This window comes from Kwoniella botswanensis, chromosome 1, assembly GCF_036426115.1.
Source record: "Kwoniella botswanensis chromosome 1, complete sequence".
Lineage (NCBI taxonomy): Eukaryota > Fungi > Basidiomycota > Tremellomycetes > Tremellales > Cryptococcaceae > Kwoniella > Kwoniella botswanensis.
In genome coordinates this window covers 3,800,495-3,813,999 of record NC_088599.1, presented here as the reverse complement: position 1 = coordinate 3,813,999, position 13,505 = coordinate 3,800,495, and the positions used below count along the sequence as shown (strand labels likewise).

At 44.6% G+C, this 13,505-nt stretch overlaps 5 protein-coding genes across 5 annotated transcripts; 2 read left to right on the top strand and 3 right to left on the bottom strand.

The window, feature by feature from the left end:
• Positions 1–396: 396 nt before the first annotated feature.
• On the top strand, positions 397–3,082 carry L199_001450 (uncharacterized protein; the record flags this gene model as incomplete). The annotated part of the gene is made up of 12 exons (XM_064887204.1): positions 397–478; positions 540–686; positions 792–980; positions 1,083–1,150; positions 1,251–1,401; positions 1,460–1,533; positions 1,626–1,793; positions 1,860–1,960; positions 2,023–2,147; positions 2,203–2,288; positions 2,351–2,469; positions 2,557–3,082. The coding sequence occupies 12 exons, from the start codon at positions 397–399 to the stop codon at positions 3,080–3,082; spliced, it is 1,836 nt and encodes a 611-aa protein (XP_064743276.1).
• Positions 3,083–3,410: 328 nt separating this feature from the next.
• On the bottom strand, positions 3,411–4,825 carry L199_001449 (uncharacterized protein; the record flags this gene model as incomplete). The annotated part of the gene is made up of 5 exons (XM_064887203.1): positions 3,411–3,623; positions 3,725–3,844; positions 3,931–4,404; positions 4,493–4,620; positions 4,762–4,825. The coding sequence occupies 5 exons, from the start codon at positions 4,823–4,825 to the stop codon at positions 3,411–3,413; spliced, it is 999 nt and encodes a 332-aa protein (XP_064743275.1).
• A 486-nt stretch (positions 4,826–5,311) lies between these two features.
• Positions 5,312–8,380, bottom strand: L199_001448 (uncharacterized protein; the record flags this gene model as incomplete). Its single annotated transcript, XM_064887202.1, has 5 exons — positions 5,312–5,633; positions 5,741–5,848; positions 6,031–7,256; positions 7,466–7,743; positions 7,807–8,380. 5 exons carry the CDS (start codon positions 8,378–8,380, stop codon positions 5,312–5,314), a joined length of 2,508 nt encoding a protein of 835 aa, XP_064743274.1.
• Positions 8,381–9,022: 642 nt separating this feature from the next.
• Positions 9,023–10,383, bottom strand: L199_001447 (uncharacterized protein; the record flags this gene model as incomplete). The annotated part of the gene is made up of 4 exons (XM_064887201.1): positions 9,023–9,175; positions 9,241–9,554; positions 9,647–9,851; positions 9,934–10,383. The coding sequence occupies 4 exons, from the start codon at positions 10,381–10,383 to the stop codon at positions 9,023–9,025; spliced, it is 1,122 nt and encodes a 373-aa protein (XP_064743273.1).
• Positions 10,384–10,708: 325 nt separating this feature from the next.
• On the top strand, positions 10,709–12,995 carry L199_001446 (uncharacterized protein; the record flags this gene model as incomplete). Its single annotated transcript, XM_064887200.1, has 7 exons — positions 10,709–10,983; positions 11,104–11,372; positions 11,446–11,647; positions 11,778–12,127; positions 12,265–12,391; positions 12,447–12,710; positions 12,767–12,995. 7 exons carry the CDS (start codon positions 10,709–10,711, stop codon positions 12,993–12,995), a joined length of 1,716 nt encoding a protein of 571 aa, XP_064743272.1.
• Between the last annotated feature and the right edge of the window lie 510 nt (positions 12,996–13,505).

Below are 13,505 nucleotides of genomic sequence, written 5' to 3'. Positions count from 1 at the left end.
CACACTCAGAGATGGAGGATGAACCATACGAGCAGTCAAGAGATCAACATCCATCCATTCAAGCTCAAGTCAGGTGGTCACTCCGGTTATCGATTTCTCGGTTTCTCCGGCCGGATCATGTCATAGTTGAACGGGATCAAACTAACAGATAAAAGCGGAGGTGACCGCTCCTTTCACACTCCCACTACGACTCACCTTGGTTCACCCTGTCACCACTGTCCACATACCATACTCTGGTCCCATCGTCATACCGTCATAAATCCTATCCTCTCGGCTCAGAATCATCACTGGAAATATCGACCCACAAGAAGATAGAGAAAAGCACCCGATCAATAGTCAAACAAAGCATCAAGTCATCGATAGCACCTCTTCCATCTTCATTGCGCCCAAGACACCATGGCCGCTCCATTATACGTCACCCAGTCTGGAAGACTGTTCCATGCCGGTCTGATTCTCATAGTCACAGTGGGGTTGCCAGGTGAGCTATTCGTCGCATATTGTCAGGCTTCAGCTTATATCGCTCTTCCGTGAATATACAGCTCGAGGCAAAACACACATTTCGAGAGCACTGGAAAGATATCTGAGATGGTTAGGTGTAAAAACGAGGGTTTATTCTTTAGGTGATTATAGACGAAAGGTATTGGGTGGTGCACAGAACGTACCTCCAGATTACTTTCAGACGAAATGTGAGTGGAGACTTTTATTTCTCTTTACGCGATCTCGAACCTCTTTCAGTCTTCTATCACATATACCAATTACATCACTAAAGCTGTATCATCTTGTCACCATAGCGCCTCGGTCAGAAGCTACCAACGCTCTCCGACGCCGAATCAAGAACGAACTGGAAGATCAAATTATGGATTTTTATACTGTCCAAGGCGGTCAGGTCGTTATATACGATGCGAATAATGGGAATGTGAAAAATAGGAAAGATTGTTATGAGAAATTCGAGAGTAAAGGTGTACACGTTATTTTCTTGGGTAAGTAAAAATGATCAACGACGAAGACTACAAATTTCTGTAGAATTAGAAGAAGGTTCGAGGAGCTAATTCTGCTATACTTTTGTTCTGTCCATAACGTAGAGAGTGTGTGCGATCAAGAAGAAATCATCACTGCTAATATAAGGAGTGTCAAATTATCTTCACCTGATGTAAGTTAAAGTCAACGTCAAGCTTCAGAAGTTCTTGACTGCGCTACTACACGATTGAGAGACCTGTGCTGATCTTCCGATCATCGTATATTCCCCGTAGTACGCAGGTTGGGATGCCGATCGAGCAGTAGCAGATTACTGGAGTCGTATTCGTGATCAAGAGCAAGTGTATGATACTGTCACAGCGGACGAAGGTCCTTTTATAAAAGTGATGAATGTCGGTGAGAGGATTGAAGTAAATAGGATAGAAGGTAAGCTGTATCTCTCGTTTCAAAAGCAGAAAAGCTCACTAAAACTCGATATGTTCAGGATATCTACAAACGAGATGTTGTTTCTTCTTGATGAATATACATACGAAACCCAGGACGATATATTTCGCGAGGGTGCGTCAATTGTCTGTATTCCTTGACGACTCACAATGAAACACGGAATCTATCACTTTGCATACGAATCAATGCTGATATATCACTTGCAGTCCGGTCAATCCCTCATCGAACACTCATACAAAGCAGATTCGGATCTTTCCCCAGCCGGATGGGAATACTCTGAAAGGATGAAAGCTGCCGTTATAGCTAGACGAAAGGCGCTGAAGGAAGAGAAGAAAGCTAATGGCGAAGCAGTAGGAAATGAAAACCCATTGCTTGTCAGTTTCATTTCAGCTTCGCCGTATGATCATCTATACAACGGAAAGCTGATTGAATAACAACAGATTTGGACCTCAGCAAGAAGAAGAGCGTATCATACTGCATGGCCATTCGTTCATTCTGGATTCAAGGTAGTTCAAAAACCGATAATGAGTGAAATTAACCCGTTAGTTCATGTTAACAAGGTGATCTACAGACGATGAATCAAACTGATTTATGCTTTTGTAGTGGTGTATGGGATGGGTTATCGACTGGCGAAGCGATGGAATTATATCCTGATGAATGGGATAGATTCTTGAGTGATCCGTATGCTCATAGAGCTCCAAGAGCGGAATCGTACCATGACCTGAGTGGTGAGTTGAGTCGATCCCTATGCGACCTGATTTTAGCTGACTTGTCATTGTGCAGTCCGACTTGAACCTGTCATCTTTGAGCTCGAGAGATGTCAAGATGATTTACTGATCATTGGGCATGCGTCTGTCATTCGATGTCTCGTAGGTTGTCTTCTGAGGTACACCTAGGGATAATCATCTTATTCATGAATCTCTCAATGTAGCTCGCATACCTTGTTGGACTACCTCCTAACGAGGTTCCAGCGGTAGAAATTGCAAGAGGAGATTTGGTGGAGGTCACTCCAGCGAGTTATGGAGTTATCTCCCGGGCATTCCATTTCTGGTGAGTCGGATCATTTCTCGATGACATCTGATACCTCCAAGCTTGTCTCGTACATTCAGCTAATATATTGTCTTTGCCATCATGCAGGTCAGGAGAAGGTCGAGGTGATGCATCTGGTGAAAACCTTTATGAAAACTTTGCCGAATCAACCTCAGGCAAGGGAACAGTCTTACCTGATTCAGGTGTGAACTTCGCCGCCGACGCATTCAACATGGAACAAGAAGCCGAGGAAGAAGAAAAGATTGAAAAAGAAATTCAAGCTGACAATTTGGCTAAATCTTTGAAGGGGAAGATATTGAATAAGTTGCATAATTCAAGTAAGGACGGTACGAGGTCTGCACCTCATCCTCACCCACAGGGACAATCTACTTTACCTCATTTACAGGAGGACAAGGAAAAGGAACTGGAAGAAAGGACTACGGGGAGTGATGCGGAGTACGGCAATAGTCCTGGATTGGAAGAGGTGGTCAGTGAAGGTGATGTGGAAGGTAAAGAGGGGGGAAGTCTGAGAGGAAGAGCTAGTGAGTTGCAAGCCTTCGATATCTGGAATGAGATAGGAGAAGAAGCTGACAAAGTATCTGGATATAGTGAGTATCTTGGAGATTTGATCTGAATGTAGTACAACGCAGAAGGGATTGCTTGGTTAGTATGGAAGGATTGCGCCGGATGGTTCGGTTCATTTGAGATGCCAAGTGATTTGAATGAGAAACGGGAATGAAAATTTGGTTCTGGTTGTCTGATTATATAATCCCGATACCAGTATTCAACTAGATGTCCTATTGTAACAATGTAATGCAACGCTATCAAACAGACAGTGCATGTCTATCCATCTATCTCAGCACAATGACCGAATGCACAATGCACAATGCGGTAAGGTGATATTGCACCGATCATGTCATAAATCCCATCCGACCTTTCCAGTCCAGTGTAGTCTCGTTTCACTAGAAACTATCTGTGTTCACACTTAAAAGTGACTTCAGCACCTCATTGACCTCTTCATCACTCTTCACATCTTCTATCCTCCGTACCAATGCAACATGATATGATGGCTCCTGGTCTGCTAGGAGAGTCCAATTGGGTGAAGGAGTAGGTAAAGGCCAATCGAAATCTTGTACTTTCCGATAATTCAAGTTCAAGTTCGAGTTCAGGTTGGTCTGAAGGTCCGGGAAGAGGTTAGCAATTATCACTCTCCATGTTCTTGATACAGCTCTAGTCATCTAAAAACACACGAAGATTCGATGAATTTCTGACTTACATTCTCATCATGCAATCCATGGGGATAAGATCCAAATTTGAGTTTGGTACAATGTTCAATAACTGGTAAGGAATCGACATGAAGGAGGATAGTAGTCACTGATGAAGAGTGTATACGGAACTATATATATATAAATATATACAATTTTATCAATGAACATCCTAAGCACACTCCTGTTTCACAGATTGACAGATGAGAGAACGTACCTGCTGACAACCCAATATCAACAAACTCCCTTTCACCTCATCCAACAATACACTTCCTCCCACCACTGGCGTGATTACCACGCATCTCTCGAGAGATTTCCCATGTACAGCTGTCAACCTAGCTTGATCCTTGGCCTCTCCATCCCTATCGTCAGGTACATTCGGTCGGAGGTCTATGATACAGTCTGATAGATCCGAGAGGGATAAGGTGTATGTTCCGATAACATCTTTAGGGGGTCGGATCAATCGGTGGGAGAGGTTGGATATGGTATGAGTATTGGACGATGAAATCGATGTGGATGAGGATGCTTCAGCCTGAGGTTGACGTGATGATGAGTTTCCTGGCGTAGGTGTGGGCGTGGGCGTAGAGGAAGACTTGATACTGCTAGACTTTGATTTGTTAAAAGTAAATTTCGATTTCGGTTTATCCCTCGTCCTTAGCGATGATGTTTGTTGTTCCAACTCTGTTAATTGCTATATACAGCCCAAGAAAGAGACGCCAATGAGCCTAAGCATTTCCTCTCGAATAACATATGATGTATGGGGAATGAGATGGGCTCACTTTATCATATTTGACTCTATCGTAAACAGGTATCAAAGCTGAAATCTGATCGACACGAGTACGTAGATCTGATATCTTCGAATTGAGGTCGGACAGGTTAGACGACGAGTTGAGATCATCCAGAATACCTAAGACAAAATCATACATATAATTATAAGTATACGTACGATACCCATCACCCATGTCTGTTTGCGTTATGTGGTATGTGGTATGTTTAGGTGAAGAAGGGAGGCAGACAGTGAACGCGAGTATGGGAAGATCGTACTTACTCTGCCGCTGTTGGTTGAAGTAGATATGAAACTCGTTGGCCTGAGTCAAAGAAATGTTGGACATGATCGACCTCACAAATTCACTTCTTGCAATATCTATCCAAATGACGTATGAAAGTATGCAGAAGAACAAGGATTAACAACAATAACATTTTCGAACATGAATGAATGGACGTGCAAAGTGGAGGACAAGCACAGTTCGACGCGTAACGTTAAGTTATCATCCCATCTCGTCCACCTCACATGCAAGCGAAATCATTGTGGCCTATAACAAAAACATATGCACATATCATTCATTCATCTCATGAACCAAGCTTGTCCAATCTCCAAGCGAGAGTAGGAGTGAGAGTGAAAAGGGAAAAAAAAATGGGGGATTGGGGGTATATAAAAATTATTGTTTATCTATTTTGGATGTGGGGTATATACTTCTTATTATTTTACTAAATGTCTAAAGAATTCATTAAATACTTGATGGAGTGATTTGTTATTCACCAGATGAGTCATCCTATTCCCGAAACACACCCGTCTCATGCTCCTTCCTAGATCGCACCTACTCCTCCCACTCCAACCACTCCCCATAAGCATTCGGTCTCTCCCCTCTCAAATACCCTTCGAACGTCCTCTTAAGCACGGTCGACCAACTCAAATCAATCTCATCATCCATATCTTCCCTCGAAGTAACCAAACTATCACCTTCGATCTTGGTCTTTCCGATATCATCTGCCTCTTCGTCAAGGTCAACATCATCGGCTACTAGGTGAGCTTGTCCATCGATGGACGAGGCTTTCGCAGCGTCCCGAAGTGCTTTTTCACCTTTGATGAACCTTTGTCCGAGGTCTGGCCAATTGCGCGAAGGGTCGAATGGGAGCCACCTGCGTATACATCATCAGTGGGGAGCATTCCAGCACAGTATAACACATCGAAAACAACAGATGGAGAGAAGGTTGTGTCGGATGGGATTTATGACACGGTCACTCACCAGAAATTATGGAAATGATATGAGAAAGCACCTCTGAAGAAACCATCGAACCCTAATGGCTGTGGACCGGCGGTATCAAATTTATCGTTTGAGAAGAATACCGAGAATCTATAATCGGAATGAAATATGTTAGCGAACTCATCAAAATAATGTAAAAATATCCCTTCTCCCTCATATACAGACGATAAGCTACGATGTCAGAAGCTCGCCTACTTGACATGCTAATTTATGCTTTTTTTCCTTCACAGTCTTCCTAGCATCAACTACCAAAAAAAAACCAAACCACTCACTCTGGGAAATAAGGGAACGGTGGTCTTTCTCTCTGATACCTCTCCATATTCAACCAAGCAGGATCGAACAGCGCATCCGGTACTCTAAACAGCAATTTGTCCAACCCAGCATCTTTCAAATATCTCGAAACAGTCATGGGGTGGAAATCCAATCCATTCTCCAAAGCGGTTTTGAACAAGAACGTAGCCAAGGCAGATTTCTTATGTAATTTCAATACTGCCGTATTATATTTTTGATGCCATGACCATCTGTAGGCGAATTGACCTCTATAGTTCCATAGTTCTTCCCAATCCCTTAAAAACAACGTATCGGCATCCAAGTAGATCCCACCGAATCGATAAGTCAAGACGAATCGCGCCATATCTGATAAAATCACTGATAATCGATCGTAATCCGTTTCAGAGGATGAACCAACTTTTTCAAATACACTATCTTTCTTTTTGGGTTTAGATGTAGTCTGAGGTACTTCTACACTTTCCTCATTAACCTCCGATTTCACTTCATCTAACAATTCACCTAATTTCGGAGCATCGTCAACTGTAGAAGTCGTAGGAGCAGCCTTCTCTTTCTGTTGTTGTTGTTTATAGACATTACCACCCGAATTGAAAATTTGCATATCCCTCCAGTGATCTTTCAATTCATCAATCCCATCTAACTGTTCAGTCGTATTCCACATTTTGAACTTGACCACTTCTCTAAATCGTTCATGTAAGAATGGAGCGGACCATGGGTTGATCGCTAGACTCTCGTACATCTCTCTTTTCGCTGAGGGGTTGGGTACAGCAGCAGCTGGACCAGGATTGATCCATACCCAGAATTGAGGTCTACATGTCCCCTTGACTATATCCGAAGTAGCTTCTAACGGTTTGTCCAACCCTAGGTTCTGCGTGAATAGGAAAGACATCACAGCCATATATGGTTTATCGGTGAATGGACCTGCCCAGAACATGTGGAATATCCTAGGATGTAGTTCGTCGCAGGCAGCACGAGAGTCGAAACTTGCTGATACGGGGTAGGGGTTTTGTAGACTGAGGGGTGATCGGGACAAGTCAGGTGATCGAGTGGTGAGTGAGTTGGTGCGTGGTGTCCAGTCGTTCCGCTTCTCCGGTGTAGTCGATTCGTAGTACATCTGTTTGTACTGTGATAGGTAGTTTCCTCGTCTCACACGTCCGTTTGTATCTAGTCCTCCGCCGATCCGAAGGAATTCGAGACAGTCTCGGACGTACTAGTGAGGTCAAAATGGTCAGCTCATGCAGCATGACTGGACCAAACCCTCCATTCCCCCGTATGAGGTCTTCTGTACCATTTCACCTGACTCTCATGAACATCCCACGAAAATAACTGATGCGATTCTCTACCCTGCTTTTTCTAAAAAGCACTCGCTCCAGGTCTTGCTTCATCGTACACCTTCCTCATATCAACTTTCCCACTCACTTTATTATTCCCAAAATCGCATTTCTCCAAGACCAAATCCAAATCCAATATAGTCCCTGGTGCAGGTCTAGGTGCGAAGCCCGGTGTACCTTCTCTTGTATCCCATGCGTTGAGGTAGTTCCTCTCTGGACCTTGACCTACAAGATTTATCTGAGGCTGAGAAGGGGAATTCCGATTTTGGTAGGCGACAAGTGGAGTCGGGGTGGTAATGCTTGGTATGAGTGACGAGGGGACAACGGGGTTATGCAAAGAGGGAGAGAGGGGAAGGTTATCAGGTGCTATGAAAAGAAACGGGTCAGCTATTTTAAAGATGGGTCATAAAAGGTGATTTCATAACTTACGCCGTTGGGTACTTGGATAATGTCCACTGAGGATTTCCCATTCCCAAATCATCGCACTTTCATCTGCCGTTATCACCCTCGTATCTGGATCCACGAAAGGTGGTGTCCACGTTGATCTACCTCCGTTCCCTCTCTTTCTAAATCCCAGCAAGAATAATCCTACTATCAGACCTATAACTAAGAGTAGTATCACACGTAGAGGTGAGTTCAGTCGAGTGTATATACGAGGCGGTATAGGTACGTATAATTTTATATACCTCCTATTATTGTTCTTGCCATACCCATGTCCATGTCCATGGGATAGAGAGGAATGTCGAGAGTGAGTTCGAGACGGTGAAGAAGATAGTGAGTTCCCATTTAATAGATTATTGCTGTTGTCTGATTTCGAAGATGATAAGAATGAAGGATAAGGTAGGTAAATGACGCTGAAGAATCTACCGTACCCTCCACCTATCTGTAATGGAGAAGGAGATAGGTCGTATTTCTTTTCTGCGTCCCATGAGGTGGTGGGCAGAGGTGAGCGACGGGGTTTGGCAGAGGGAGTATGGCGTTTAACTTGGCCGAAGAGTGACATTTTGGGTGAAAGGGATTAGGGATGGTTAGGTGGGAACGAGTTCTGTCGTATTTCGTTATACTTGATCTGAGTGACTCTCCACCCGGAAATAGTAGGGCGCTGTTTTCACTGATCCAGATGATATTCGTAACAATGCAGATATATGCGTTATCCTTCTTGTCCTGCTCGCCGAGATACCCTCAAGACGAGATGGCTGTGGATGCTATTCCCAAAGCTGTGAAAGCTGTAGCTGGACGTTGTTTTTTTGGCTGAGTTCGGTTTTATGCCTTGATGAAGGTCATCGTGTGTGTGACCGTAGTAAGAGTATTGTAGATGAGAATATGAGGATATGAAGATTGATGATGGTGAAAAGTGAGAGAGCATTGAGAGGTGGACCCAAGCGCAGTCGTAATGACAACCACAATGGTGGACTACAGTGGGTGACGAGAAATTCACCAAGCCTAGACCATCTCATCAACGGAATCAAATCCCTCCCATACAGACATTCCACGTGGACCGTTGAATGCAATGCAATGCTGATATGGATGCATAAATCGAGTACGTGGTAATACTGCATAATCGAATATGTAAAGATAAGATAGGATCATGCACGATCTAGTCTTCTTGAGATGACTCGCCTCTCATCTACTATATATCCTCACCTTACACCCTCGAGAGCCAGAACATCCACAAAACCTGACTCATAGCCATGAAAAACAAGAACTGGACCCTTCTTGATCTCTGAGAGTGCGAAAGCGTAGTCGTGACGGTCGATACAGATGCGTCGGGAAGTAAGACGTACTTCAGCGATCGTAACTTTTACAGCAACCATCTATCAGCTTCACTACTTCCGTGTGCGTCTTAAGATGATGTGTACTTACCAAGAAGAAAGCATTCGCTCCGAAAGTGTAGACGAAGACCGCCCCGCAGACCAATCTACCGAATCCCAACATACTAACTATAATCACCACGATGATACCTACGAATTTGTATCCTCCATAACCTATCAATTCTACTCCTGATGCTCCACTTCCTTTGACGTCGAGGAGGTAACAACCTAATTTGATGGCGCAGAATTCCAAAGTGACGACTGCTAGGGCTTTCGAGAGTGATAGACCTAGTACTTCAGGGTGAAATCGGGATTGTAAGCCTGAAGCGAGAGCTGAAAGGAGAGTGTATGTGACTAGGGCCATTGCTAAAATACGTAAGAGATGGTCAGCATGGAGGGTAAAACCTGGTCCAGGTAGGGTATATGGACTTTAAGCTATATGTCTATGAACCACTTACTAGGGATATATAAATCAGGAGCATTGATATCGTCCCTGGGAGCTTGCCAGCCTTCCATGACCCCGTTCTCAGAGGACCTTTTGATCTGTCTTGACCATGGCTTGTGTCTCCAGGGGAATAAGACCAAGCGCAATTTGTTGAGCACGTAGGAGTTGGTGACTGAGAATGATACTTTGATCAAGTGTAAAGGGAGGTATCGAGTGAACTGAAAAATTTCGGGCCACAAATCAGTAACGTCGTTCGGTTCATACTCTGTTGAGGTGTGGTATGTTTGTACCCAGACTTACATTCTTCTCTACATACTCTTGACCAGCTGCCACCGCGGATTTACCAAACTGCACACCCATCTGAGCAGTCGCATCGTTCATACCAGGCCAAGCTCCAAAGGCATTCGCATTGTTCATAGTACTATACCCCTGTGGGCCCGGTGCAGGTCCAACCCCAACGCCAGGTGTTCCAGCTGGATAACCCGCTCGATGATTCTGAACTCCACCACCATAAGCGCCAAATGAGCTAGAAGAAGCCGAAGCCATAGTCTGCTGCTCGCCTACGGGTGGAGAGGAGTATCGTATATAACCATCTTGCGAGATGCGCTGGGCCTGGGAATAAGGAGAGGAGTGCGCTGATCCGCCGGTAGGTGTATGAGGAGGTTCGGGAGGTGGGTAGGCAGGATGGGTAGGTTTAGGATGTTGCAGTGGGGGTGGAGAACGAGATGACATGTATGGAGGGGATGCCATGGTGCTTGAGATGCGGACTGAGTGAAATATGAGATTCTTCTATGGATGCTCAGTGTGCTTTTGGTGGTTCGAAGATAGTTTATAGGATTTCTGGCAGAGTGAAAGGTTGACTACGCGTCATTAGCAGTGAGGATCAGAGTGTCACCACCACCCACTGCGAAACGTGGACTTTGTTAGTGGTACACCTGAATATCTTTTTCACTGTTTGTGGCTGTTTTATCCCAATAACTCATTCGATACCTTTGGAAATCAAAGATCAGATTTCATGTTCAGATATAATTCACGTCCACTACACACCCTTGGCTAATCCACACACGCTTGCACAATGAGTGCACCGGGATCAGCACCAGCACCGAGCGAGGTCCAACAAGTATCGATACCTTCCGAAATCATGGATGTGGACACTCCCAACCCAGCCGCAGAACCCTCAACTAAACCTCAACCTCCACCTTCCAATAAGCGCAAGAACGAAGACGATGAGCCGAAAGAACCTCTATCAGAGGTGATTCTGAGACGATTGACAAGGATAAAAGAGGGTGATACGGTGATGTTGAAACTACCTAGCGATGCTATCAAGGTGATCACGGTGGAGAAGAACGGGTAGGTCCGATATCTTACATCCCAGATTCTCTCATGTCAGATATATTCAGATTGCGATATGCGAAATCCTGGTAAATATCAATGGGGAAAAAGCTGATCTTCGTATGTTTCCGTCCATAGTCTCATACAGCTAGGCAAATACGGAGCATTCCCATCTTCCCAACTTCTGGGACTACATTACGATATAACGTACGAAATCATCGGTGGACCCTCTGCTTCGGGATCAGGTAGTAGTACGCCCCTACCATTTATGAGTGATGATAATGGACAAAATACGAAGAACAAGAAGAAAGGGAAATCGAAAGAAAACGATAGTGGTAGAACTAATCATGGTTGGAAGAACGTTCTAAGGCCGTTGAAAAGACAGAATGTTGTTGATGCCGTTGTCGGTGAGTAGGATTTTCTCAAATCAAACACTTACTGGCATAGCTTGCATTCCGCTAAATCATTACCACGACCCAGACGACATAACGGAAACCAATGAGCACATACACGATCTACCAGAATTGGAGAAACAGACATTATCGCACGATGAGATCAACGAGTTGCGATCGCAAGGATTATCAGTAGAAGAGATAATAAAAAAGCAGGAAGAAGCGCATGAGATGTTCAAGTTGAAGACCGAGTTTAGTAAAGAGAAGTGGAGGAGGAGGAAGGAGAAGAAGTGAGTGGTGAAATTCCTTTAATTCGAGCTGCTCCTGGTCGTCGAGGTGATCTCGCCAAATCAGTCAAAGAAATTGAATATTTGTTCGGAAGCACTAGAAAGCTCAGCACTGATTCACTTCCTTCTTTAGATTCTCTACTACTGTTCATCCCTTATCACCTTCCATCCCTAACATCCTACACCACTATTCCGAAAGGTCGCCCGCGTCAGTCCTCCATCTCCGAGTCGATACCCTCTCGCAATTATTGAATATGGCAAACATCCGACCCGGCGGGCGATACTTGGTAGTAGACGATACGAGCGGTCTTGTCACCGCTGCCATATTGGAGCGAATGGGAAGCGAAGGGAAGATCTTGTTGTTCAATAATAGTGATTCACCGCCTGCGTGGAGTATATTACAATCTATGAATATAAGTGAGAGGGAATTGAAGGGCGTGAAGTGTTTGAATTGGATGGAAGCGCAGGAGGATTATGAGAGACGTGAGTGCTTGTCTTTGGAAAGTTTGCGAACGATGTCTGTTGGAAGGCAAGTATGCGGGATATGAGCTTTCGGAATCCATCAACTGGTCCGAGAATGGTTGAGTTCAAGCCATAGACTGACCACTTGTTTGTCGCAGCCCCACCACCACCCGAAGACGACAATGCTAAACCCGCCAAAGTCGCTCAGCGATTGCGCAAACATAATGCTCAAGTTGCCGAGTTGAATGCTACGAGGGATGAATTGCATATGGGTGGGTGGGATGGGTGAGTAAAGATTTCTCTTTCGGGAAACGATAGCTGACCCGGCATGTCGTCTCAGATTGATTCTCGCTACGACGCTATCACCAATCTCTGTCCTCTCCTTCCTCACCCAATACCTGATAGGTTCAGCACCCATCGTAGTCTATTCTCCGCATCTGCAGGTCTTAGCGGAGCTTCTTGCCTGGTCGAAGAAAGATCCACATTACTTACATGATACCCTATCCGAATCTTGGGAGAGAACCTACCAGGTATTGCCTGGACGTACGCATCCGATGATGAATACCAGTGCGTCGGGTGGTTGGTTATGGTCCGCTATACGAGTGTAAGTGGTATATATTCCGCTAGCGGTCCGATCCAGCTGATATGTTTGGACAATAGGCATCCAAGTCAATTCCAACCTGAATCACACTCGAGGTTCAAAAGGCGTAAAACGGGGAAACAGTTGGGTAAAGAAACTACTTCTGGCGAAGGTGAAAATGGTATCACCAAAGAGAAGAAGCAAGATGAAAATGGAGCGCAATCCGGAGTTGAAGTCGTGGTGGAAATGCAGTCAAAAGCGGAGACGAGCATATCGGATCAAGCTGTATCTGAAATATTGGGCTCTTGAAGCAGTAGCTTGGGCAAGACATTCGGATCCTACACATGCATGCATCATTTACTCACGACACACATGATATAAGAGAGTATATTCATTTTTGGCGGGATCGACGTGTCCGAAGGTAACGGGAGCAGTTGATGCTGAATCCCGACAGTATCGCAGTCGTTGATGACTATGTCATGTCATGTCAGGTCAGGTCATGGTCTACAGTCATCATGACCCACAAGTATGGGGTTTCGTCAACATGCGTTTCCTTTCATGATGATTGATCCACCAATTATGCCACTTATTTGACATCACCTCCGACGACATGAGGACTTCTGTCCTTTGATATCTTACAAGGAACGTTTCAGCTTGATGACATGATGACATGATGGTAGAACTGTACTGGACCTTTCTCGATTTCGGACTTTTCAGATTCCGCTATGATAGGATGGGAGCTATAAATCAGGAGTGTCCGAAGTGAATTTCTCATAGCACTCCTAAAGTAGATATTAGATCATATCATCTGTTGCATAG